Below are 27,029 nucleotides of genomic sequence, written 5' to 3' on the forward strand. Positions count from 1 at the left end.
GCGATCGGCCGAACCTGCAGATGTGGCAGGTAAACAAACCGGCCTGGCCCACCAAGGTGCTTACCCTGGCAGGCCATGTGCCAAAGGTTGCCAATCCCTGCAATAGATAGTACTGGGGTGAGAGGGAAACAAAAACAAGATGAGGTGTAAGCACAGGCCAACTTTATGCACAGCTAAATGGCCTGAAGTGAGTTTTTTCCAATTATTACAAAGCTATAAATAACAGAATATGAGTTACGGAGGTTGTGTGCATTTGGTTTTACTGAATTAAATGAATCTCTACACCTTCAGCTGGACTTTTGACATTCTGACACGTCCTCTGCAAACACACGGATTTTCTAATTAGCCCCATGTGCTACTCAACTCATGTATTTCACACCTGGATTAAATTAATATAGTTAACACTAATAATCAGATAGAGTATATTCCTGAGTAGAGAATTAAGAAAAAATCCATGCATGAAATTTAGGTCAAAAATTCCTACCAATTAACAGAGAACTGCCTCAATGTTGTTCTTTTCTGGAGGTATTGCTAATGCTACCATTACTCCAACTGAAGAACTATTCTGAGCTATCTGAATGAAAGCAATTTATGCATTCATACTAGGGGCTGCCAACTCTGACTGAAGCTATTCCGGGAGATTTTTCCCCCCCAACATAACGCAATGTCATTTTCTTAAAATATCCTATTAAAATCTCCCAGATTGCTTTCAATAGTCACCGAGAGATGGATGCTGATTCCGGGAGACTCCAGACCAATCCTGGAGGGCTGGCAACCCTAATTCATACAATTTCTTTTTCTATCCAGTTAACTCCAAAGTGTTGTTCTTTGGCAAAGTCATTCTTAAACCACAGACTACAGGACAACCAGTGATAATGCACAACAGTAGGTCTTTTTGCCCATGGGTCTGACTAGCTGGGTCTCTGTGCTGGAGGAATGCTAGGATGATCTTGCCAAATGGTTGCACTGGAGACATCTCATTCTCATCTCTGTGAAAACAGGAGTCTCATGGCTGGGTAGGGGTCATCAGCACAAGGAAGCTCTGTCTTCTATTTATAAGGGGCAAATGTTCATAAAGGGGCACCAAGCAAGGACCTTGTTGTCATTTTCAGATATACTCTTTCCATATAACAAACATGATACAGAACTCGTACAGGTTGTATCCTTACGTATCCTATGATTATCTCACAACACATGCTTTCATGGACCATGGGAATCTGTTGTTGTAATTCCCTCCTAGAACATTCAACAGTGCTTTCTCATTGCTTGAAGGTAGCGCACAATACCCCGGAATACCTACTTACAGGACTGAGCAGTCATGATCATACTTTATCTGCCCTGGATTCTTTACACTGGCTATCTTATGAAATGGTGCATTTATTTGATGCTTGCTCTGTTGGCTTTTAAAGCCCTTAGCTGGATGATGCCTAGTTATATCTAAATTTGTGCTCTTGTATGTGTACTCTAGCTTCACATGCCTTAGAATAAGATGCATTTACACGGTGCTCATCACAGTAATATAAGAGTGCACTTTAAAGGAAATCACCACCTTTCGGAATTCGACCATTAACCCTTCGGCTGTAGTAGGTGCCTGAACCTTTACTGTTGTGGTCCCAAAAGTACAGAACTCTTCCCTTTTGGTTATCCCACTCAATCCATCCATCCCCAAAACTTCTGAAAACACTTCTCACATGATCTAGTGTGAATAAGTTCTCTGAGCATGTTAAATATTAACTCTCAGTTGTATTTTCTTTAAGGACTCTACTGAAAAACAGTAAATAAGCCATTTAATATATTTCTCCTCCAAAACAACTCATCCTGGTAAACAAATGTAAAATTTGCCACGTGACAGATGCTATGTGATTTCACCTAAAATTAAGGAATTTAAAACACTCCAAATCAGCAAGGAAGAATTAGAAAAGAATTTCCTCTAACAGAAAAGGAAAACAAGTTGTCTTCCCATGGGGTCTGCTACAGTTTGTGAAATGGATGCCAAGGGGGAAATGGTGGAGGTTCCGTGGCTCAAATCATTTAGAGCTTGACTGAGCAAAACACTTGAGAATATGCTGAATAAAGCACTCAATTGCTTTTCCTGCTGTGGAAGTAGGAGGGATAAGATGGTTTAACAGGCCATCTCTATAGTTAGTATCCAATATTCCACAGTCACTAGTGCCTGAAAAGTCAGCCTTTCATGGCAGTTGCTCATTAGCATTCCTGTTTTTTCCCCCGCATTAAATATTAAAGCTATTCACGTCTCATTTTGATGGCACATTTTTAAAATACCTTTGCTAACAGCAGTCTTTTTACAGCATCTCCCATCATTAATCTCCATTATTATCTAGTTACATGTCTCTAATGCACTATGCTCCTCTGCGGTTCACACCATACATCATTTCACACACTGTTCTGTGACATTACGTTTCTCATGAGAAGAGCAAAAAAGGAAAAGATTATTACAGAGAGCTTTGGTGATACACAGCTGCAACAGGTATATAGATATTTTCTAATAACCAGATATTGTAGAGTCAATATAGTGAGTTAAAATGAAAACCATGTCACTATCTGAAATCTGATTTATCCCTCCCCTTCCTACCCCCTTTCTACCTCCCAAAAAGGTTTCTTTCCTGACACAATAGAACAGATATATTCTATAACCAGAGAAGAATTTTTCTTTAAACTTAAAGTTAATTGGACAAGTCATTTTTGAATTACGAGACTTTGAAAAAGTTCTATGTTTTCTACTCGTTAAAATTTGTCCTAACATTTTTGTTCATCCATAACAACCTTCCATCCAAAAAACTCTTTATGACAAAAGCTTCCATCATGTTTTGTACACTAATCCTCAATGATAACTGGTGCACAGCACTATTGTTATAGAGCTGGAGTGCCAAAGTTCTTATAGATAGTTGAGAATGTATTTTTTGTCCACCCTTAGTTGGTATTTTAGACATCAAGGGAAGATCTAATGAACATTACAAATGTCAATAAATAGCTGACTACTAGGAAGTGGTGAGTTTTAATTATTTCAATCAAAAGATGCTGTACTGTTCATTCCCTTTTTAAAAAAATGGAACCTGGCAAATCTCTGTAAAAATTACATGCAGTAAACAACCTGGACTAGCATTATTCAAGTGCTGTTTATCATTGAAAGTGGCAAATGTGAATAACCAGTATCCTAGTTGGACCTGCAAAGGCTTACATTTTCTGTGGGATCTATCTAGGAGTTAGAATATGTTCTTATGACAAAAAAGTTTCATTTCTTGCTTTGTTTTTCATTTTGCTTCTGATTATCTGACCATTTCCAACATTGCGATGGACTCCTACACAGTACCATATAGATCACATTATCTGAATTTATTTTAATCCTCATTGTTCTTTTCCCTTTGTTACCTTCACACTGTAGGTTCAGGAATAGGTTTGCACAAATGTACGTGACAGCAACCTTTGGCCTGTAGAATCCTTATTGGTAGTAATACTCAAAACAGAAAGAAAACTTGACTTTCAGATCCCAGATGGACTTTGAGGGGTTGCATTTTAGACGAGTAGTTACAAAAAACATTTTACTTGTGAAATGATTAAATCTGATGTGGAAACCACCAAGACCCATTAAACTTGGAACATTGGGATGCTGTTATTATAAAGTGCAAAGTAGACCCATGCTTTAAAGTAGATATTCTTCATTTGAATGGGAAAACAAAGAGGTAGCAGGTAAAGATATCAAAGAATACCAGTTAAGGAAAAAGCTGGGATAAAATAATTTAAAAACTGTTAGATATAATTAAAAAAATAGAAACAGAAAATAGGGAAGTTTGATCTCATTGATGAACAGGTAGAAGCTAGTTACACACATATTTTTCTCATCTACAACACCTATTTCACTCCAAGAGTTTTTCTAGTTAATAGGCTGCTTTAAGCAGCCCCAGAAAACAGAAATACATTTTTCTGGATATAATTCATATTGTCAAACTGTCAAATAAGTCATATTGCCTATCACTGCTCCATTCTACTTATGCATTATTTTCTCACATACTTACAGAATTTTCTATTGAGTGGAAATGAAGCAGTGGGAGACTTCATTACAAGACCAAAGCCTTTCAGCAGTCCATTTTCAGAATTTTATCACTGTTTCATCAAGAGAATGACTTTTCTCTTCAGACATTGGACATTAAATTTGGCTTTTTAAATCTAATCTAACCTTATGTCTGTTCATCATTTTTAGATGAACTATTCGACTATACACTACATTTCTTCTGCTTAAAAAAGAAAATGGAACAGAGATCTAACAGTTAGTAGCACATTTATGAGTTAATCAGTGATATCACCAGGGTTCAGAAGGAGACTTTAAGGACCCTTTTGAAGTCCTGCATTTTGCACACAATTCAGCAATTTTATTTCCAACTGCAACATGCCCTGAAAGATGACAGAACTTTTAACTAGAAAATATATGGTTTTCAATTTTCAGTTCCCTGCACTACCACAGACTTCTTGTACAACCCTGAGCAAGTCACTTAATTTCTCCATAGAAGTATTTATTCTTGAATTTTTTCCCTCATTCTAAAGCAAATAAAATTATCACCTTTGCAAGCTTTCCCCACCTCCATGCACTTTCCCAGCCCTTAACTTTTTTTTATGGACAGTGGATATTACACGTCAACAATGCTCTATACACTGCACTTTTCCATTCATAGTTCAGTGTGTTGGTTTTAATTTATAAAGCCTTATATAGCTTAGGTCCTAGCTACCTTCGACTTCTCTCTTTCTTTGCACTGTATCCCAGCAATTGAGGTCATCTAGGGCAGTGGTTCTCAAACTTTTTTTTTCCGCAGACCACTTGAAAATTGCTGAGGGTCTCGGCGGGCCACTTAATGATCTTTCCAAATGTTTTTTGTACTGTTAGCTAACTATTGTAAAGGGCTTGGGATAAAAACGCTATATAAAAAAACTTTAATAATAATTAACTTTTTTTGTTCTTCAAATAAAAGCACACCATTCATATTTTAATATCAGTAGTCTTACCTTTCTAATGCGATGGATGTGTCCTCTCTCCCTTGCCACAGCAGCCCCCAAGCTGGGGCTGGGAAGGAGGAGGGTCTCTCCCTCTCTCCCCCGCCACAGGACCCACAGAGTTGAGGCTGGGAAAGGGGAGGGGGGTCTCTCCCTCTCTTCCCTGCCATGGCAGCCCTCGAGCTGGGTCTGGGAAGGAGGGCCGTCTCTCCCTGGCAGCTGCAGCCCTGGAGCTGGGGAAATTCGCCTCTTTCTCTGGCCTCCACAGCCCTGCACATCCCAAATTCCCCCCACATCCTCTTCTCACCCCACTGCCTCCTCCCACTTATTCCCTCCAAGGCCACCACCTCACCTTACGTGTGCATCTGCTCCAGGATCCAGGCACCTGTGTGGCTCCACTAATTAGGTGGGTGGCCTTTCATTCTCTTATATGTGGCTGCCCAGGCATGCACCTTAGAGGAAACTATCCGTGGACCACCTGAATGGAGTTCATGAACCACAGTTTGAGAACCTCTGATCTAGGGGGCTCCATTTAATGACTAATGTCTAGAATGTGCTTCCCCCCCCCCCGCCCCATGGGTCAGACAGAATCAATCTGTTCACCAAGCTGCTTTTGGAGTAAATGGAGGGATGAACATTAGGATGGGATGTAGGCATGAAATATTCTACATTTGGCACATATGCCTTGAGGTATTTATAGATACATTTAATAAATCAAAAATAGCCAATACACACTAAGACATCCTAGAATCAGAGACATTTTTACATCAGGGCACTAGAAATCTCATGTAATTAATCCTTTATGAATAAAAACCATATATGTAGTATCATACATTTACACAGAGCTTCACAAGAGAGTAAGAGAGAAACTTTGACCTGAAGAATCTTAGTGATGGAAGTCAAAGAACAACACTGCTCTTTTCCCAAAGTTTACCCCTACCCCTTCACAGGAAAGTAGACAACCCCCACTAAGGATAAGTCTACACAGCACACTAAGCCCAGGCCTGCTACGCCCGGGCTGGTGGACTCATGTTTCCAAGCCCACATATGAACATCCTCATGTTCTCGTCCATCCTCCCTGTGGAAGGAAAAGGCCTGAGTAGAGACTGTCGAATCGTGGAAGTCAACGAATGGCTACGCAGATGGCGTCGGAGAGAAAGCTTTGGATTCTTTGACTATGGGATGGTGTTCCAAGAAGGAGGAGTGCTAGGCAGAGACGGGCTCCACCTAACGAAGAGAGGGAAGAGCATCTTTGCAAGCAGGCTGGGTAACCCAGTGAGGAGGGCTTTAAACTAGGTTCACTGGGGGAAGACGACCAAAGCCCTGAGGTAAGTGAGAAAGTGGGATACCAGGAGGAAGCACAAGCAGGAGAGAGCAAGAGGGGAGAACTCCTGTCTCATACTGAGAAAGCAGGATGATCAGCGAGTTATCTTAAGTGCCTATACACAAATGCAAGAAGGCTGGGAAACAAGCAAGGAGAACTGGAAGTCTGGCATAGTCAAGGAATTATCATGTGATTGGAATAACGGACTTGGTGGGATAACTCATATGACTGGAGTACTGTCATGAATGGATATAAACTGTTCAGGAAGGCCAGGCGGGGCAGAAAAGGGGGGGTGTTGCATTGTATGTAAGAGAGCAGTATGACTGATCAGAGTTTTGGTATGAAACTGCAGAAAAACCTGAGTCTCTGGATTAAGTTTAGATGTGTGAGCAACGAGGGTGATGTCGTGGTGGGAGTGTGCTCTAGACCACCAGACCAGGGGGATGAGGTAGACGAGGCTTTCTTCCGGCAACAAACAGAAGTTACTAGATCGCAGGCCCTAGTTCTCATGGGAGACTTCAATCACCCTGATATCTGCGGAGAGAGCAATACAGAGGTGCACAGACAATCTAGGACGTTTTTGGAAAGTGTAGGGGACAATTTCCTGGTACAAGTGCTGGAGGAACCAACTAGGGGCAGAGCTCTTCTTGACCTGCTGCAGGGAAGCAAAAATGGGAACCTTGGAGACAGTGACCATGAGATGGTCGAGTTCAGGATCCTGACACAAGGAAGAAAGGAGAGCAGCAGAATACAGACCCTGGACTTCAGAAAAGGAGACTTTGACTCCCTCAGGGAACTGATGGGCAGGATCCCCTGGGAGAATAACATGAAGGGGAAAGGAGTCCAGGAGAGCTGACTGTATTTTAAAGAATCCTTATTGAGGTTGCAGGAACAAACCATCCCGACGTGTAGAAAGAATAGTAAATATGGCAGATGACCAGCTTGGCTTAACAGTGAAATCCTTGCTGATCTGAAATACAAAAAAGCAGCTTACAAGAAGTGGAAGATTGGACAAATGACCAGGGAGGAGTATAAAAATATTGCTCAGGCATGCAGGAGTGAAATCAGGAAGGCCAAATCACACTTGGAGTTGCAACTAGAAAGAGATGTTAAGAATAACAAGACGGGTTTCTTCAGGAATGTTAGCAACAAGAAGAAAGTCAAGGAAAGTGTGGGTTCCTTAGTGAATGAGGGAGGCAACCTAGTGACAGAGGATGTGGAAAAAGCTAATGTACACAATGCTTTTTTTGCATCTGTCTTCATGAACAAGGTCAGCTCCCAGACTACTGCACTGGGCAGCACAGCATGGGGAGGAGGTGACCAGCCCTCTGTGGAGAAAGAAGTGGTTCGGGACTATTTAGAAAAGCTGGATGAGCACAAGTCCATGGGGCTGGATGCGCTGCATCCGAGGGTGCTAAAGGAGTTGGCGGATGTGATTGCAGAGCCATTGGCCAGTATCTTTGAAAACTCATGGCAATCAGGGGAGGTCCCAGATGATTGGAAAAAGGCTAATGTAGTGCCCATCTTTAAAAAAGGGAAGGAGGAGGATCCGGGGAACTACAGGCCAGTCAGCCTCATCTCAGTCCCTGGAAAAATCATGGAGCAGGTCCTCAAGGAATCAATTCTGAAGCACTTAGAGGAGAGGAAAGTGATCAAGAACAGTCGGCATGGATTCACTAAGGAACCTAATTGCCTTCTATGATGAGATAACTGGCTCTGTGGATGAGGGGAAAGCAGTGGATGTGTTATTCCTTGACTTTAGCAAAGCTTTTGATAGGGTCTCCCTCAGTATTCTTGCCAGCAAGTTAAAGAAGTATGGGCTGGATGAATGGATTATAAGGTAGATAGAAAGCTGGCTAGATCATCGGGCTCAATGGGTAGTGATCAATGGCTCCATGTCTAGTTGGCAGCCGGTATCAAGCGGAGTGCCCCAAGGGTTGGTCCTGGGGCTGGTTTTGTTCAATATCTTCATTAATTATCTGGAGGATGGAGTGGACTGCACCCTTAGCAAGTTTGCAGATGACACTAAACTGGGAGGAGTGGTAGATACGCTGGAGGGTAGGGATAGGATATAGAGGGACCTAGACAAATTAGAGGATTGGGCCAAAAGAAATCTGATGAGGTTCAACAAGGACAAGTGCAGAGTCCGGCACTTAGGACAGAAGAATCCCATCCACTGCTACAGACTAGAGACCGAATGGCTAGGCAGCAGTTCTGCAGAAAAGGACCTAGGGGTTACAGTGGATGAGAAGCCGGATATGAGTCAACAGTGTGCCCTTGTTGCCAAGAAGGCTAACGGCATTTTGGGCTGTATAAGTAGGGGCATTGCCAGCAGATCGAGGGACGTGATCATTCCCCTCTATTCGACATTGGTGAGGCCTCATCTGGAGTATTGTGTCCAGTTTTGGGCCCTACACTACAAGGAGGACATGGACAAACTGGAAAGAGTCCAGCGGAGGGCAACAAAAATTATTAGGTGGGATGGAGCACATGACTTATGAGGAGAGGCTAAGGGAACTGGGATTGGTTTGTCTGCAGAAGAGAAGAATGAGGGGGGATTTGATAGTTGCTTTCAACTACCTGAAAGGGGGTTCCAAAGAGGATGGATCTAGATTGTTCTCAGTGGTAATAGATGACAGAACAAGGAGTAATGGTCTCAAGTTGCAGTGGGGGAGGTTTAGTTTGGATATTAGGAAAAACGTTTTCACTAGGAGGGTGGTGAAACACTGGAATGCGTTACCTAGGGAGGTGGTGGAATCTCCTTCCTTCGAGGTTTTTAAGGTCAGTCTTGACAAAGCCCTGGCTGGGATGATTTAGTTGGGGATTGGTCCTGCTTTGAGCAGGGAGTTGGACTAGATGACCTCCTGAGGTCCCTTCCAACCCTGATATTTTATGATCTGCACAGCAGTGGAAACCCAGAGTTCACAACCATGCTGGTGCAGCCATACTGCCGTACGCAGACCCACATCAGGACTTCAGCGTTGGTGGGAGTGTACGGTCTCCAGGTTGCAAGTGCCAGCTGAAGCGGCTCTGGAGCTTTTTCCATCATGGGTTGTGGAAGAACTTGTCTGTCTGTTCTGCGAGAGTTGACCAGAATTGTTTTGTGTGGTTTTATAGCCCACAAACATATCCAGCTGAGCTATTTTGTGTCTGAGCACTCCCTGCAGCTAGAGTCAATATGGATCCCACCCTGGGGAAAGAAAATCTCTACCTAATGGTGTCAGTCCTATTTCAAGACATAGGTGGAGCATCTTCAAGATACTGGTGGACATTTTTGAACTGCCAAAGGAGGAGGGTGCTGACATGCCAGCTGTGAATAAGCTGATGCTGATCATGCCGGTTATTGCTTTACCTACAGATTCCCTCTGTGTAGACTGGTGCTTCTGAAGCAGGGTCACAAGCACAGACTGGGTGGGATTACATATTCATGCGGGCCTGGTATGACCAGCAGTGGGTCCAGAACTTTCTTATGAAGAAGCAGACATTCCTGCACATGTGGGCAGCCATGCTGATGCAGAAGCAGGTTGCTTTAAACATCTGGAAACTGGCCATCCCAGGCTGCTACAAGTCCATGGCTAGCCAATCTGGAGTTGGCAAATCAACTGCTAGGATTGTTGTGGCAGAGGTTTGAGAGGCAATCAGGACTGTGATTTACCCAAAGGTGATGGGCATAAGAAACGTTCCTGAAATAATTGCTGGTTTTCTGAGAATGGGCTTTCCAGTCTGCACCAGAGCCATTCCTGGGACTCACGTGCCTATAGTTTGCCCACCACAAGGACGACAAACTTTTTATCTTTTTCAGACTTGTTTTGTTTGTTTTTGTTATTAATGATCCCATCCATTTCAACAGAAAACCATAACCTCACAGCTCCAGATGGAATTATCTGTGGGGGAGAGACTTGTTACAACATCACATTATCTTTGACACTGGGAACATGTGCTTTAGATATCTGCACAAGCTCCTATAATTAAAAGCAATGGTACATTTCCCTCAGTGCTATGTGCTCCTTGCTAATGAGAAGAAATGTCCCTCACCATTCAAGCTGAGCCCAGTAAAGAGCCTTGAAATGGTAACTGGTTTCTGTATATCTGAGAGTCAGGAACAAATTTATTATTCTAAAACATGCTAAGTTATAACTATTAAAAAGGCATGCACCAGAACCACAGAATTGGCACAAACAGGGAAAACATGGCTCCAGATTCCCATTTTGTGGCTCAGGACCATCTTTCATACATTATCTCTGTGTGTGCATGTATGTGTGTACATTCACAGAAATCCTCATTAAACTAGTGCTAAGGTCTGAATTACAACATCCCCATGTGGATAGAAAAGTCTGCTGTGATTTTTAGCCCCTACCATTGCTATTTAGGTTCCATTACTTGTGCTTTGGGTTAGGGATAGTAGCCAGCCCATTCAAAAGGATAACAAGTGGCTGTCCTATTTGCAGGGTTTATTTTTCATTAGGATTTCTCTTCCCACACAATCTCACCTAAACAGATTGCAACCCTGTTTGATTTGGGGCAAGACTTTTGAGCCCATGATAGTAAAATGGGTTTAAAACTGATCAAAACAAATTCACCCACCCTTACAATACACGCAGACAGCCATATTTTACATATTAATAACCTGCATTTGAGAAACCAGTCAACTCAGACACAGTGGTAGCATAGGCTGCATTTTCTGTGAGAATAAAAAAAATTGAAACTCTTTCATACAGCTGCTCCTTTAATATATTACTCAGGTTTCCTACTCTCTGTAAGCTGGAAAAAACTCTTTTGGGCATGTTCCAAACACAGCGGGAATAACTTTACTATATCCCACCCAGCTTTATTACTAAATCAGCCTTTAATCTTTGGGATTTTTTCAAAATTCTACACACTTTTCTTAATACATTTGAAATATTAATACTTTGCACTTTTATAATGCTTTCCATCTGAGGATCTCAAAATACTTTACAAACACTAATAAACTTTTTTACAAAATCCCTAAGCTATTTTACTTCTCTTCCCATTTTACAAATGGGGAAACAAAGGCAGCGAGAAGTCATTTGCCCGTGGTCACACACCAGATCAGTAACAGACCTTGAAATATAATCCCTAACTAACTGTCCTGTGTTGGGACATTTGGTTCCCCAGGAACTCAGTTCGCAACTCCAGTCTCGTCACTCAGGTTCCTTATTTGCAAAGCTATGCTGAGTTAATCAGACTCAAGCATAGAGGTGGATATGGGGCTTACCATACATTCAATGTTACATAGCAAGCAGCTTCCTTTATTTATTTACATATTACACTACATATACATTGCATCACACTTGGTTGCTTTGTAGGAACCAATCCTCATATAGCACGCACTGTACATGCACGACTAACTTTACCTCATCTTACGTTCCAGGCTTACCTTATCCATTATCAACTTGTTTATTGTAAATGGTTCCCTGGGTGGTCCCCCTTATCTTAACTAGTACAGACATTCTGTTTACAGCCTGCTGATCCATTTACCTCCCTAATACTGTCTCCCAAGAAATGAGGCCTCACCCATTACTCATGTTAAGCCAGGCATACATCCTGTGATAAAAAAAATTATTCCTTCTCTGTAGGAGAAAAAAGGGAAATACCCTTCAGGATAAAAAGAGAAGGCCAAAAATTCCAGTAGAGCTTAAAGGAGTTGGGTACCTAACTCCTTTGAAAATTCCAATTTAAGTGATCCATCCCCTGTTGCCCATTTCCAGCTTCTGGCAAACAGAGGCTAGAGACACCATCCCTGCCAATAGCCATTGATGGACATATTCTCCATGAATTTATATAGTTCTCTTTGGAACCCTGTTATAGTCTTGGCATTCACAACATCCTCTGGCAAGGAGTTCCACAGGTTGACTGTGCACTGTGTGAAAAAATACTTCCTTTTTGTTTGTTTTAAACCTGCTGTCTATTAATTTAATTTCTTCTTTCCTAGTTCTTGTGTTATGAGGAATAAATAACACGTCCTTATTTACTTTCTCCACACCAGTCATGATTTTATAGACCTCTAGCATATCCCCCTTAGTCGTCTCTTTTCCAAGCTGAAAAGTCCAAGTCTTATTAATCTCTCCTCGTATGGCAGCCATTCCATACCCCTAATCATTTTTGTTGCCCTTTTCTGAACCTTTTCCAAGTCCAATGTATCTTTTTTGAGATGGGGCAACCACAGCTGCACGCAGTATTCAAGATGTGGGCATTACATGGATTTATATAGAGGCAATATGATAATTTTCTATCCCTTTCTTAATGATTCCCAACATTCCCATTAATGCTTTACAATGATGGTTGGAGTACTGCACTGTGATATACCCATGCATGAAGACTTTAGCACTTAAGAAACGCCAACTAGGACAGAACACACTAATGCAGCTTCTCAGCAACACAGATTATTGCGAACATCAAACCAGTCCTCTGCTCTCTACACTGGTTTCACATAGAATTTCTAATCAAGTTCAAAGTCCTGGTCCTTATTTTCAAAGCACTTCATGGCCTGGGTCCAGGATATCTAAAAGACCATCTAAGGCTCTGGGATGAAGACCAGAGTCAACAGCTACACTCCTCTGTGACACAACTGAACTCCCTACAATAAAGGTAAAGCTTATCTGTGAGAAAGACAATTTTCTCAGTGGCCAATCCAAGGCTGTGGCTAGAGCTCCCTCAAGACCTGTGGGCCATCAAAAACCTCAGCACCTTCCACTCCAAGTCCAAGGTGCATTTCTTTGACCTGGCCTTCTCTAACAAATACGTAGCAACATGTATATTTTTTAAAAAGCCCAAACCCTACCGAAAACAGACACTCCACTGCACTTCTCCCCATGGATAGAGGATGAAAGAACAAAACAGGTGACAGCTGTTAGTCACATACCTTAATGAAGTACTGGAAGGATTCAGATACTATGGTGATAAGTGCAATATGAAAACCCTAGAGAGAACAGAATACAATTTTCTATTCAAATCTTTTAGATCATGCTGAACAACAACTACTATCCTGTTGGATCAGAATCACAAGAATTCCTCGGCAGGAAAGAGGGGTGTGCAAAAGATTGCCTGAAAGAAAATGCAAAAATCTAAATGGCTACTGTTTTCAAGTTCACTAAACTATAGCCTCTACACAACAGAAATAAAACTACAATGAACTGGCACTTCTTAACTAGAAAGTTTATTTGTATTAGATCTCTTAGGAAAATTCTTCTCAGACCCCTAAGTTCAGACTGTATCAAGAAGATCTTACTGTTTGCTTTTCCTGAAAATCTGAATCTGGAATAATCAGAATCTTACAAACATCTCACGATAAGGATTGATGGAGCAGAGCCAAGATATATGGATATGCATCTGTCTCACTGATCTGCAAGCAAGATTGCTAGCTACCCACAAAGAAAAGTAGAGAAAAGCTTCTAAAAATAAAACTCTGGGGCTTACATTAATGCAATCCTCGGATAAGGATTTAATAAGAATTATGGAATGTTAATTAAATGCCATTTGATTAAATACATTATGATTTAACAATTATGGCATGTAGCAACTCATTATTAAAGCCAAATTGTTATGTTTGACTGTACTGCAGCAGCAACACTGTATTTAAAATGGAGATGAGCATTTTATCTCAACTGCATTCATGCATTGCTTTCTCATCAATTACTTTTTAAATATGCATAATGGAAGCTGGGCAAATACCACCTAAATGTTCTGCAAGCATCCACTTGATTTTAATCATGGATTTGCCACACTTGCACTCTGTTTTACATTTCTTTATGGGAACATTTAAAGGACTGAGTTTTGCTCACATGAATGTTTGTGTGAAGTGTTTCATTAACTACTTGAATTATGGTAGCCCTGAGTTCAGGACCCCATTTTACTAGGCCCTGCACACACAATAATTTGAGTCAATCCCTGCCCCAGAGAGTTTATAGTCTAAATAGACAAGACAAAGGATCGGAGGAGAAAGAGGCACAGAGAGGCAAAATGACTGGACTAAAGTTACACCGGAGGTCTCCTGACTACCAGTGCAATACAATGCCCTCTCTGCTTTCATGGAGAATTTGCCGGCACTGAAAATGATGGTATCCTGCTTAACACAGCAGGGCAGGGTTCCCAATACCCCCTCATTAGCTTCCTGGATCAATGGCAATTAAATGAGCCAGACCAGGATATGACAGCACACTTGACAGCTAAGAAATACACAGGCATGCACAATTACTTTGTGTGAATGTTACAAGAGAAAACTAAATTTAAACTCTGAACCCTGGCAATAAATTTTACAGTACTATAATTTTTTCTAGGAACGATGCCTTCACAAGGCTCTGTGTGATCCACAAAGGAAGAGGTTTAAACATTTCTAATATTCTCTAATCCTTTGCAACTGCTACCTCTCCCTGACTCTAAAAGCACCAGTGGCTTCTCAGGCCTCCTTACTGGCTATAAAAGTCTTATGCTCATGCAAACAGGGAATAGGAACAAATATTTATTTGCTTTACAGTGCTCAGAGGCTCTTGTGAGGATCAAGGTTGCACTGGGCACTTTATATACGAATAGCAAGAGACTGTCACTGCCCCCAAAGTCCTTACCGTCTTTGGCTCCAACATTAAATTTAGACAGAGGAGCGCTTGGTGCAATTTGGGATGATGGAGCGAAGCATTTTGCAAAGGCGACTTTCAACTCCTCTGAGGCTGCTCCATCCCCCAGGCGAAGTTATAGCAACCTGAAGGTTGGCACTGGCAGGCAACATTTCCAGTTGGCTACAATGGCAGCTGGTGATTACCAGGGAATAAGGTCCTCTGGTCACACCTCATGCCAGCCACAGGGTGGAGGGCAGCATAGGTGCTGCTATATTAGTGGTGGATGACCAGTTAAACCAGTTTTGTGCCAGCAGAACGGCACAAGGCTGCCCTAATGCAGAGGAGAATCTAGGCTTACATGTATGAACACCACCACCAATACAGATCAAATTTCATATACTACAGTATCATGCTGCTCACAAGAAATCCATTGAATTAAGAATTCTAGAAACACATTCACTGGGTTAATTTGAATAATAGATGAAGTGCAGGAGGAAATTGTGATCTGCTCCTCTACTTATTTCTAGATAGCTTAGCTGTAGGCAGTTTGATTAGAGGAGATTCCACTAGGTTCCTATGAAACTTCAGAGTTCTGAAATTCACATTGTAGACATGACATATACCTGTTATCTGCTTTAAAGACGATCAAGCCTTCGAAGAAAAGCAACAAAGTTGTATGCTGACTGTAACACAGAAATAAGAGGGCATAAAGAAATGCAAATTTGTGGGCTCTGAAAGTACAGCAATCGGTTTTATATCTGTTAATGCCCATGAAGGAAGGGAAAACATTTAAAAAAAAAAAAACACCAAAAAACCCCACTGTCCTAACCAAGCAGGCAAAAAGTTTTCCTGTTACTCTGGATTAATACTAAGTCCCACAAAAGGGAAAACTGATCACCAAAACATTTGAATTAGCAATTTGTTACACCATACTACCTGCTGAAAACTTTTAACTGTCTATAGGCAGGTTTTCATCTACTTCAGAAAAAACAGAATTTGTAATTCACCACCAGAACAGCTCCAGTAGTGGTAGCAACAAAGGAAGATGTAGCATAGCCACAAGTCGGTGTTCTTACCACTTTATCATCCAACACTATTCAGAGTCTTTTTGTATTATTTGTCTGTCCTTACTGGTATTTGCATCTACATATCATAACAGTCATACTGGGTCAGACCAATGGTCCATCTAGCCCAGTGACAGGTGTCATACTTCAAAGGGAATGAACAGAACATGGCAATTATTGATTGATTCATGCCCTGTCATCCAGCCCAGCTTCTGGCAATTAGAGGCTTAGGGATATCTAAAACATGGGGTTGCATCCTGATCATCTCGGCTAATAGCCATTGATGGACTTACCCTCCATGAACTCAGCCAATTCTTTTTTTAAATCCAGTTATACTTCTGGCCTTCACAACACCCCCTGGCAATGAGTTCCACAGGTTGACTGTGTTGTGTGAAATACTTTATTATGTTTATTTTATATCTACAACCTATTAATTTCATTGGGTGACCCCTAGTTCTTGTGTTATATGAAGGGGTGAGTCACACTTTCTTATTCACTTTCTCCACATAATTAATGATTTTATAGACCTCTATCATATCCCCCCCTTAGTTGTCTCTCTTCCAAGCTGAACAGTCTCAGTCTTTTTAATCTCTCCTCATATGGAAGCTGTTCCATACCCTTAATCATTTTTGTTGCCCTTTTCTGTACCTTTTCCAATTCCAAAATGCATTTTTTGACATGGGGCGACCAGATCTGCATGCAGTATTCAAGGTCTAGGTGTACCATGGATTTATGTAGTGGCATTTATGATATTTTCTGTGTTATCTATCCTTTTCCTAATGGTTCCTAACATTGTTAGCTTTTTTGACTGCCACTGCACATTGAGCGGATGTTTTCACTTGAATCCATTGTGAATGTTTCCTCTATCCACAGTGACTCCAAGATCTCTTTAACGGGTAATTTAGACCCCATCATTTTGTATACATAGTTTGATTATGTTTTCCATTGTGCATTACTTTGCATTTATCCACACTGAATTTTATGTGCCATTTTCCTGCCCAGTTACCCAGTTTTGTGAGATCCCTTTGTAACTGTTCAGTGCCCGTTTTGGACTTAATTATCTTGAGCAGCCTTCTGTCATCTGCAAATTTTGCCACCTCACTGTTTACCACTTTTTTCCAGATCATTTATGAATATGTTGAACAGCACTGGTCCCAGTACAGATCCCTGGACCCCGCTATTTATCTCTCTCCATTGTGAAAAGTGACCCCTTGTTCACTAACTTTTAGCCAGTTACTGATCCTTGAGAGGACCTTCCCTCTTATCCCATGACTGCCTACTTTGTTTAAGAGCCTTTGGTGAGGGACCTTGTCAAAGGCTTTCAAAAAGTCCAAGTACACTATATCAACTGAATCATCCTTGTCCACAGGTTTTTTGACACCCTCAAAGAATTTTAATAGATTAAAGGGAAATCATGCCTCACCACAAAAGCCTTGTTTACTCTTTCCCAACAAAACATGTTCCTCTGTGTGTCTGCTAATTCTGTTCATTACATAGTTTCAGCCAGTTTGCCTGATACTGAAGTTAGGCTTATTGGCTCATAAGAGCCACAGGATCACCAGTGGAGCCTTTTTAAACATCAGTGTTACGGTAGCTATCCTCCATTCTTTTGGTACAGGGACTGATTTAAGCAATAGGTCACATATCGCAGTTAGCAGTTCTGCAATTTCATATTTGAGTTCCTTCGGATATCTTGGGTGAATACCTTCATATCCTGGTGACTTCTGATAGTCTCTTCCCAATTTAGCTTAATCAGCAATTTTCACAAATACCATTTTAACAACCATTTGCTGAGGATATCAAATTTACAGGTGTTGCAAATACTAGAAGACAGACTAACAAAAAGGCAGTAGGAGAGGGGTAGCAGTGCTTAGAGAGAGGGACACAGCAGCAAAGGCAGTAGCGTGATGGAAAGGGGCCCACAGTAATTTCATACAGCAAACGGAAAAGCTACCCCATACATACACACACTTGCTGTGTCTACATTAAGGAAATTATCCACTGCTGAGAACAGGTGTCAGTGAGAGGTACATATGAATCCGTTTGAACACTGATTAACTATAAGTGTAGACCAGGACAAACTGTGTTCTAGATCATTTCACAAGTAGTAGTTAAATCATGCTCAGAGCACCAATGTCAGTAAAGGGTAGTTTTTCTAACGTGGAGAAGGCTAATAACATTGTCTTTTTCAAGACATCCTCCTTTTTGTCCTATGTCAACTCCCACACTAGATACAGTTTTGGCAATTTTGGCAGCTGCGGGACTTAGAGTCCAAGCTCTGGAGCGCAATTTTCATTCAGCAGTGGTATCTTGATTGGCTTTCTAACAAAGAAAAAAATATATAGCCACAGTAATGGGTCTCAAACGTTAAAAGGGTCATGCTCCCATTTTTAAAGAGACATAGAAAAAATGTCATTGTTAAGAGCAGATCAGGGCAAATGGACCAGAAAACAATAAGAACCTTTAAAGTCTGAGTACATCTAAAAGGGCTGGAATTGAGACACATGGGAAATGCCAATTCTCTGTCTAAGTTTTTGAAGATTCACAGATCCCTAAACATATTTTAAAAACTTTGCCTTTTTAAAGCAGATAAACCATTAAGATAACAAAAGGATTTAGCAATTTAAAAGTAATTTAAGCTGCAGGAAGCAAGTAACATTTTTATAAAGTAAATATAGACCCAGAAATATTTATTGGAGACATTTATAAAGTAAGGTTCTTTAAACAGGCTGTTCGCAAAGAAGCACAGCCTATATTCAAAGAACTGTGTGGACACAGGGACACTCACTCTCCTAGTCCAACTCACGTTCATGAAGTTTAATGCTATACATATTTTCCAAGTAAGTTGCGGGACGTCAAAGTGGAGAGCAGTTTATCACCTCCTTTGAACTTGAATGCAAAACATCATAGTACTGACAGGGAAACAACAATATGATTTATGAGACACCAGACGATCAGTTCTCTTACATTATGAACGCAGGAACAAGCTCAGATGGAAGAACAGAATTCCTTTAATTAGAATTTTGTTTAAATTATATGGCACTTTCAGGTTGCACTCATGTGCAGTGATTTTCAGATTCTCTTCCAGCAGTTGGGACCAACCTGTGGCCTGGAGCCACGAGAGGTCTTGAAGGTGACTTCATTAAGAAAATGTATATTTGGTTATGAATTGAAAATGTGCTCCCTAAGCCTCACCGTGGAACGGAAATTAAGTGCTTGAATCAGTCCTATTGATAAAGAGAGGAGGTAGGGTGTATGACCTCCCCAACTGCCCTCTGCTGCTTCCCCTATCGCCCCAGGAGCAGCCATGGCATGAACTGGGAGCAATCTGAGCAACTGTTGTCCATTACTTGATTCCTTGTCAGATTATGAATAGGAGATCAGCTGACTCCGTGTTAAATCTCCTTATTTTTAAGCCAGTCTCATGATTTTGGTGGGCCTGACTCAGTTTTCAAATGTTTGGTGTGACAATCAGGGTCCAGACAGCCCCTGGAGAAAACAGGGGGCCCAATCCCCACAGAACAAACAATTGAATCAGCCAGTTCTATACAATGTTATTGTGTATAAATAGATGACAAGTAAAGTTTTTTATGAATGCACATAATGTTCTGAATCTGATGGCCATTGGGAGGTGTGTGTGCACGGTAGGGCTATGTATGCATGTTGTAACCAGGGTGCTACTCCAGCATCACCTCACAGTGATGTGGGGACGCATGGAGAGACACCTCTGAGACTAGTGGTTCACATGAAGCGCCTAGCTTTGTACAACCTGGGAAAGACAATGGGTGGACCATTGAAGTTAATGGAAACTAAAAAGGATACCCCACTCTTGGAACACTCAGGAAGGAGGGAGTTTCCTTGCACCATGTAACCATGAATGATCATAGCCTGAAAGAAAGAAAAAACGTCTGCCCATCTTGTTAAAAGGGAAGGGGTTTGAAGTAAAGGTGATCCCAGAAACGCAGGGCCAGCATGTAAGCAGGGTGCTGTCCATGAAACTCCAGCTCTCCTCTATGACAGAGGGCACACAGGGAAACTGTTCAGAGGCAACAGGTAACTTGTATTAGAGACGAGAATTTAGCTAATATAGAAGCGTAAAGCTTGAGGTGACATCTGTGTGTTCTTTTTTCCATGTAACTTGTATGCATTTGTTTTGTCTTACTATTTCATCTTTGAAACTGTGATTTTTCTATTAAAACACACTTTTAGATTATTTTTACCCTATGCAGGCCTCTGTTGTGCCAACTAGGTAGAGCGTGCAATCCCAAGTGGACTGATAACTGGGGGAAGGTTTCACTCCTTCAGGGGTGAACAACCATAAGGGAAAAGTCTGGTAGTTAACACCACAGGGTGGGGCGGGGGATGGATTTGGGTGAATTCAGGACAAGATGGGCTATTGGGGTAACCCTGCAAGGAGAAACTAGGCCGTTGGAAGCCAGTATGAAACCTTTGCGCTTGTAGGCTGGCTACTGGTGTCAGAGCTCTGTGTCACAGCAATGTAGCATTAAGGCATACAGTTACAAGGCAGGTAGTGACAGAACCCCTTACTGGTCTGGGCAATCGCCAAAATGTCACACTTCAGGTTGGCAACACTGATGGTTCTAGCACCCCGGGGATGCTCTAACTAGCATCCAAGCAATGCTATATGTCACCAGTGGATAGTTAGTAGGATACTGATGCCCTCCTCTCCCCAATGGACTCCTCTTCACCTCCTGAGCCGAGGGCTCTGGGGAAGAAGACAAGGGAGCAAGCTATGCTGTCTCTGCACCTGCTGGGGACTCCCCCATTACCAAGGAATCACTAGCAAAGAGTTTAGAGGTTGTTTCCATTCCCTTTGTGTCACTCAGGGCAGAGAAACTGCCAGAAAGTATCAATTGTGACCTCAATCTTTTTGAAACAGTGCATTTGTACCTCAGCCTAGAAAAGCCGAACACTGCTTAACTAGAGGGTAGGTAAGTGTTCTCTACCCTTCCACATCACTTAAATCAGAGTAAAATGTTTTTTTAAGAAATCAGGAACTAATGTATAAAGAAAACAAAGTCAATGCAAAAGCACCTGTGTGTGTGTTTATATATATATAAATTTAAAATACTCTAAGAATTGTCCACTCCATGTGAAATGAAAAAACAATAATATATCAGAAGCATAAGATTAAACTAAACACTATAAAAACCAGAGTAAAACCTAAGCTAAGATCCAATTACTGAACACAGAGGGCTTAATTCTACTCTACTTTACACTGGTGCAAGCCCGGAGTAATTCCACTGTGTCGAAATCAGACATATCCATAGAATACTTCAAACTTTAACTGTCTTTGTTTTAAAAATCATTGCTTGCTACAACAAATAATTCTTGTACTGATACCTCCAACTCCCCTGTGTGCGTGTCACAGATGTTATTACCACCATTTAACAACGGGCTGCAACATAAACAGTAAAGCATTTGGAAAAATAAGACGACACTATTTCTGAAAAATAAAATAAAAAACCTAGCAAGTCTGTAAACTGTTTGCATTTGGTTACCGCTAAAGCCTCAAAATGCATGTGCACTGATAACTGTCCTAGCTTAGTTAGTTCTGTCCCAGCTTCCCTCTGTCCACCTCTCTTGTTAATAGTTCTTTGTTTTCTCATTTTTCAAGAAAAAACAACTGTTCAGGGGATAGGAGATTCATCACTCTGCTACATTCATTATAATTTTAATTATTGGTTTAGCACAGAATGGAAAATACTCAAAATATAAAATCTTTCCCCAGCTAAAGAAGCCTTTTTTAAATCTCAAGTACCCAAGGTTAATGCTCGCAGTACTAGGTCGACAGGCTTGTTTCTTGACGATAGTATCAAAATGAGAGTTAAAAGCCACAATGTCAAAAAGCTAAGATTTACTGCACAGAAGAATAGGCAAAAGGAAGAAAACAGAAGCATTTGTTCGAGGTCTCGGGCCATTGAGCAAGTGGTGCACAAGCTCATGGAACTGGGGTTTGTGTGATACTGTAGTTGAAAGATAGGAATTACTGTGCTGTACTGCACTATACCAGGTGTTATATGCAGTGAAGTAAAAATTTGGGCAACTCCATATTCTACTTTACTCAAGAGTCCCCATATGGTTGCTAATAGACAGTGACTGCACAGCCCACCAACCACAGTGGCTGCAATAGTTACTCACATGTCGCACAACTACACTTGACCACACCCAGCCCTTCGGCAGAGGCTGCATGAGGTAGTTACAATACCAGTGCTAAGTAAACCAGATTATCCACCATATAGCCACACACATTTCCCTTATGAAAGACAGCACACTGGGGCAATTGGCATCATTGACTGTGGCTGTCTAATAAATATATGCATGCCTATGGTCAGTGATGTGTCCCAAAGAGCAGCACTCCTTACCTAGCACATTGTGGTCATTACCCCAATTGTGCCAGGTAAAGAAGATAATTAACTGCTGGTTAACATCTCTCTACTGCTCCTCCTTCAAAAGGATTCTTGACAGGGGACCCTAGAGCCTACAGCTATCCGAACTGGAGTAACTTCTTGGGCTGCCAGAAACACATGCATAATCCTTAGGTTAGATAGTGAATGTGTCTAGTGCCTCCTTTCCCATAACATGAAAACTCTAAACAAATTATCACACAAAAGTGCAGTGATTTTAATATCTCAATGCAGTTTGCAGTTAGCTTGTTGATTTCACTAACTCAGAAGATCAGGAAATTAAATACAGTGAATGGATAATTCAGGTGACCACTAAACATTTATTGCTTTGCCATCTTAAATACTGAAGAGTAATTAATTCTAAATCTTTGAGGTAGAAAGCAAGGAAGCCAATTCTCTGCAGGAATCAGAAGAAAACTCCCTCCACCCCCACTCACTGATACATAATTTCATAAATATATGGAGGGTTTCACAGTTCCCTCTGAAGCAGAGATATTGGCCTCTGTTGGAGGCAAGATACTAGAGTAGACAAATTATTGCTCTGATCCACTATGGCAAATTCTATGTTACCAGATACCCAAGATGAGCTTTCCTTGTATTAAACTGTCACTTCATTTTTTGTTAGAAATGTTTTTATTTGAAACATTATCTGCTTGCATTTCTTATTCCAAAAATGTATCAGGATTCATTACGTGTTTTGCTGATATGTCCTTAGAAGTTGTATAGAGAGTAGACAATAGACACTTTCAGAAAAAATGTCTCATTTTATTTTACATGGCGCAGGTAGTGCTATCTACAGTTAAGATCAATCCACCACTTTCCATTAAAAGAGCTTGTTTTCTAGTTGCTTAACAACTTTGTCAAACTTGAACCACCCAGCCTGAAATTTCCAATGCTTGGTATCTGGCTCATGCTATTTTTTTTATATATATAGAATGCCAGCAAAAACAGTACAACTGTTTCCCAGAACAAGGTTAGGGGGAAATGTTTAGCCCATGTTAAAAAAAAATCTTACAAACATTTTGTTGAGAAGCTGCTCATACAACCTTAATTCAGCCCCCTTTGTGTGTATGCATTATGATAGTCTTAAGTTACATGATCACAGATTTTTTTTTTCCACAAGACCCCTGCCTCAATCAGTGCACATGATGAATAAAGGTTGTGCAGTGAGGAAGGTAATTGTCTGTAGGATCCCTGTTATTTGTTGCAGAAGTTGGAAGGGATGCAGCGAATGAAGCCGTGAATTACAGTCAGAGAAAGGATGGTCTCGTGGTTAAGGCAGTTGAATGTTACCCTGGAGAACTGGATTCTATCCCTGCCTCTGCCACACAGTTGTTATGTGATGCTAAACAAGTCACTTAAAAATCAAACTTTCCACAGCTGGTCACTAATTGCGTGTTCCTCAGTTTTGGAGTGCTTGACTTGAGATCCTAGAGAGTCTGATGTGCAAAAGTGCTGAGCACTCACAGCTACAACTGGAATCAACTGGAGCTGTGCTTTGAACATATTAAGTGCTATATAATACTAGGTCCAAGGTGTCTCAAAAATCCACTCAAAATTAGTGGATACTTTTGACCTTAATCTCTCTGTGCCTCAGCTCCCCATCTTTAAAATGGAGATAATACCTCTCTCATCTTACAGGGGTATCATGAAGATAAATTCACTAATGTCTGTGAAGCACTCAGATTGGTAGCCGTGAGCAACTTACAAAAGCCTAGGAGGATATTAATAATTGTGTCTTCAGAACAGGGTTTGAATTGTGTGTCGTAAACAAGGCCACACACTGAACAAGGAGAAAACAAAATATTGAATAGCTGCTCATTAGTTAAGCACCAGCTATCCTGTATACTGAAAGAGGCAGGGGTATTGTGGGAAAAAACAGTACGTGATTATGTCATTAGAGACGGTGTCAATATACATATGCATAAGAGGGCTGAATTAAGGTTGCACAGGCAACCTTAAAGTTGGCATCTCCTAACTTTGGAGTGCTTGACTGTGCAACCTTAATAATGCTCTTTTAATGTAGTTTTTTGAGGGATGGAGGAAAACGTTGGGTAATTTACACAATGCTTTCACTTGTCAACAATATCCTAATACACTTGCAATCAGGCACAAGACCAAGACATTCCAAGACAACAACAGGCCAAGTCAGTGATACAGACAAAACTGTAATAAAAAAGCTGCTTGCTAGACTAGGCTGCATGGCCTCAATAGTTCTAATACACAGTGATTCAGGCCCCACGTCATTAATCATTGCGGGAAGGAGGGGAGAAATTATAGTATCTTTACAAAGAATCTTTATTGCACTGGCAGTAAACCAGTTGCTTGATACTGCTCTGAACTCCCTATAAAATTACAAACACTGATAAAGCAAAGTGTTGATTTTGCCCAATCTGTGAACTCTTTTAGTGGGATTGTAAAACGCCAAGGACAGTTTGTCAGAAAGCAGATGGATTAGCACAAACACAGTGGATTGTTTAATGTTTTGTATTCCCTTTGTTAACTGGGTTCTTTAACCTAAGCAACAAGATTTATTAAAAGTCATCCCTCCAACGTCCCAGTACAATTATGTTCTCACAAATGGTAACTGGCTAATCTTTCATGGCCTAGAAAAGATAACTTGAGGTATTGCTTTCCTAGACTACTAGATAAGTAGATATAGTATGCAGTAAACATCATCGTGCCAATCTTCTTTTCAGCTTCTTGTTCTTTCCTTCACCCCAACAGGATCATTATTCTGGGCTATAACCTCTAAGACACATCAACAATCCAGGAATATATCAGCTACTGATTTGCCACTATTCCAGTTTAACCACAATGTATTAGAAAACAAGAAGACCGCCTTTGAAAGGATTAGGCCGGCAAATTACTGTCATGATAAAATCATCTGATTTGTTTCGTTTCAAATTAAAGCACCATTCAACATATCACTCAGAACTGTTTTGCTTTGTAAATGTTTTAACTTACAAGTATCAGAGAACAAACTGCTAACTATTCAGTTTGAAATCCCTCACACTTCTAAACCGAAATCTTGCACCGACACACAGAAAAGAGGTAGTGGAAACAGAGTCCATCAGACTTTGGATAACAAGAAAACTTTTTTTTCTAAATCCATTCTTCTCTCTTCCTTTTTAGTGCCATTCCATCTACTGACTTTTCACAAAACATCATTTGTTTTGTCTATTGTTCCTTCAAAATGAACGTCAACGCTGAAGTAATTTTCAGGATGATATTTTCAAATAGAGATGCTGAAACAGCAAGTGTTATTTTCCACAACAAAGCTTTTTGTGATACACAAAAAAAATTGTGCAAATGAAATGTGTGCGCAAATGAAATTAAGGCAGAAACCTAGACACCCAAAATCTCAGAGGAAGAATATTGCTACCATAATTTTAGGGACTACATTATGGCTTCTTTGAAAAAATTGTCCCTAAATGTACAGCAGGTATATCATGCACCAGAAATTTTCCACACAAGCCTGTCACTATTCTAATTGCATTTCTATTCTGGTCATATTTGTTGTTTTCTTCATAACATCTAAGGCCTGAACCTTTCCATAAAGGGACAACAGAGCAAAGGACCAGATGCAAAATTTCACAGCCCAGAAAATGTTCATTTCAGTATGAAGTATTAATAAAACAAATATTTTTAAAAGGAGAGTCCTACCGGATCTTCAGTTTTATGGTTATTCAGCAAGTCAGACAAGAAATCGTCATGGAGGCTCTCTCTCCGAATCAATGTAAATTCACGCAGAAAAATAGCTCCTTGGTTTTGGTCTCCACAAACCTAGAAAGATAATATGACATTAAAAAAAGCAATGCCCCAACATTGCCATCAGGAATGTATCCGAGAAAGAAAAAGAGGAGACCTAGTAAACTAGCATATTTGTTAATTGCCTTTTGTCTCTTAGATTACTAAATTAATTCCAGCTCTGACCAGAATGGCCATTAATGAAAATGGAGACCTGCATTTAAAAGAAATAAGTAGTTAATAGTTTACTCTGATGTCCAATGATACAAAAGCTTTGTTGATGGAACAAGCTGGAATTTTGTTTCTCAAAAAGTATGGCCTGCAGAGCAGTAGTTCACAGTTAAAACACTGGTGAGCTGGAGCTGGTTCACAGGAACCGGCTGTTAAAGTTGGAAGCCCTTTTAGAACTGGTTGTCCCGTGTGGGACAACCGGTTCTAAAAGGGCTTTTAAATTTAACAACTAGTTAAGCTCTGGCAGCTCTGTGCCCCCCCTCAGGCCCAGCTCACCTCTGCTCCGCCTCCTCCCCTGAACGCTCCACCCTGCTTCTCCTCTCCTTCCCAAGAATTAGCTGTTCGTGCGGGAGGGCTGAGAAGCAAGCAGTGGCTTCGTGCAGGTGAGCAGGGGTGGGGGGTGGGGTGGGGAGAAGAGAGCTGCCAGAGCTTTACCAGTTCTCAAATGTGTGTAAAATGAGGAACTAGATCAAGGCATGGTTTGGGAAAGCACTGTGTAAACTTCAAAACACAGCTTTACCAATGTACTTCAGTACCACCTCCAGACAGCGCGGTAAGGCAGTAGGGGAGTTCAGGGTGGGCGTGGATAGGGGTCGGGGTGGTCAGAGGGCAGGGAACAGGGGGATTGAATGGGGGCAAGGGTCCCGGGGGGCAG

At 41.1% G+C, this 27,029-nt stretch overlaps 1 protein-coding gene across 7 annotated transcripts in view; it reads right to left on the bottom strand.

Moving 5' to 3' along the window:
- The window catches only part of ADAMTSL1 (ADAMTS like 1), a 690,570-nt gene that overhangs the window by 478,354 nt on the left and 185,187 nt on the right, over positions 1–27,029 (bottom strand). For all 7 annotated transcript variants that reach the window (XR_010588651.1, XM_065549471.1, XM_065549470.1 and 4 more), the window contains exon 2: positions 26,060–26,179. Coding sequence is in view for 6 of the 7 variants with exons in the window: in XM_065549471.1 (XP_065405543.1) it covers positions 26,060–26,179 (120 nt within the window). In the remaining variant the exon portion in view is untranslated. The remainder of the gene's footprint in view (positions 1–26,059; positions 26,180–27,029) is intronic.

This window comes from Chrysemys picta, chromosome 6 (genome assembly GCF_011386835.1).
Source record: "Chrysemys picta bellii isolate R12L10 chromosome 6, ASM1138683v2, whole genome shotgun sequence".
Taxonomy (NCBI): Eukaryota; Metazoa; Chordata; order Testudines; family Emydidae; genus Chrysemys; species Chrysemys picta.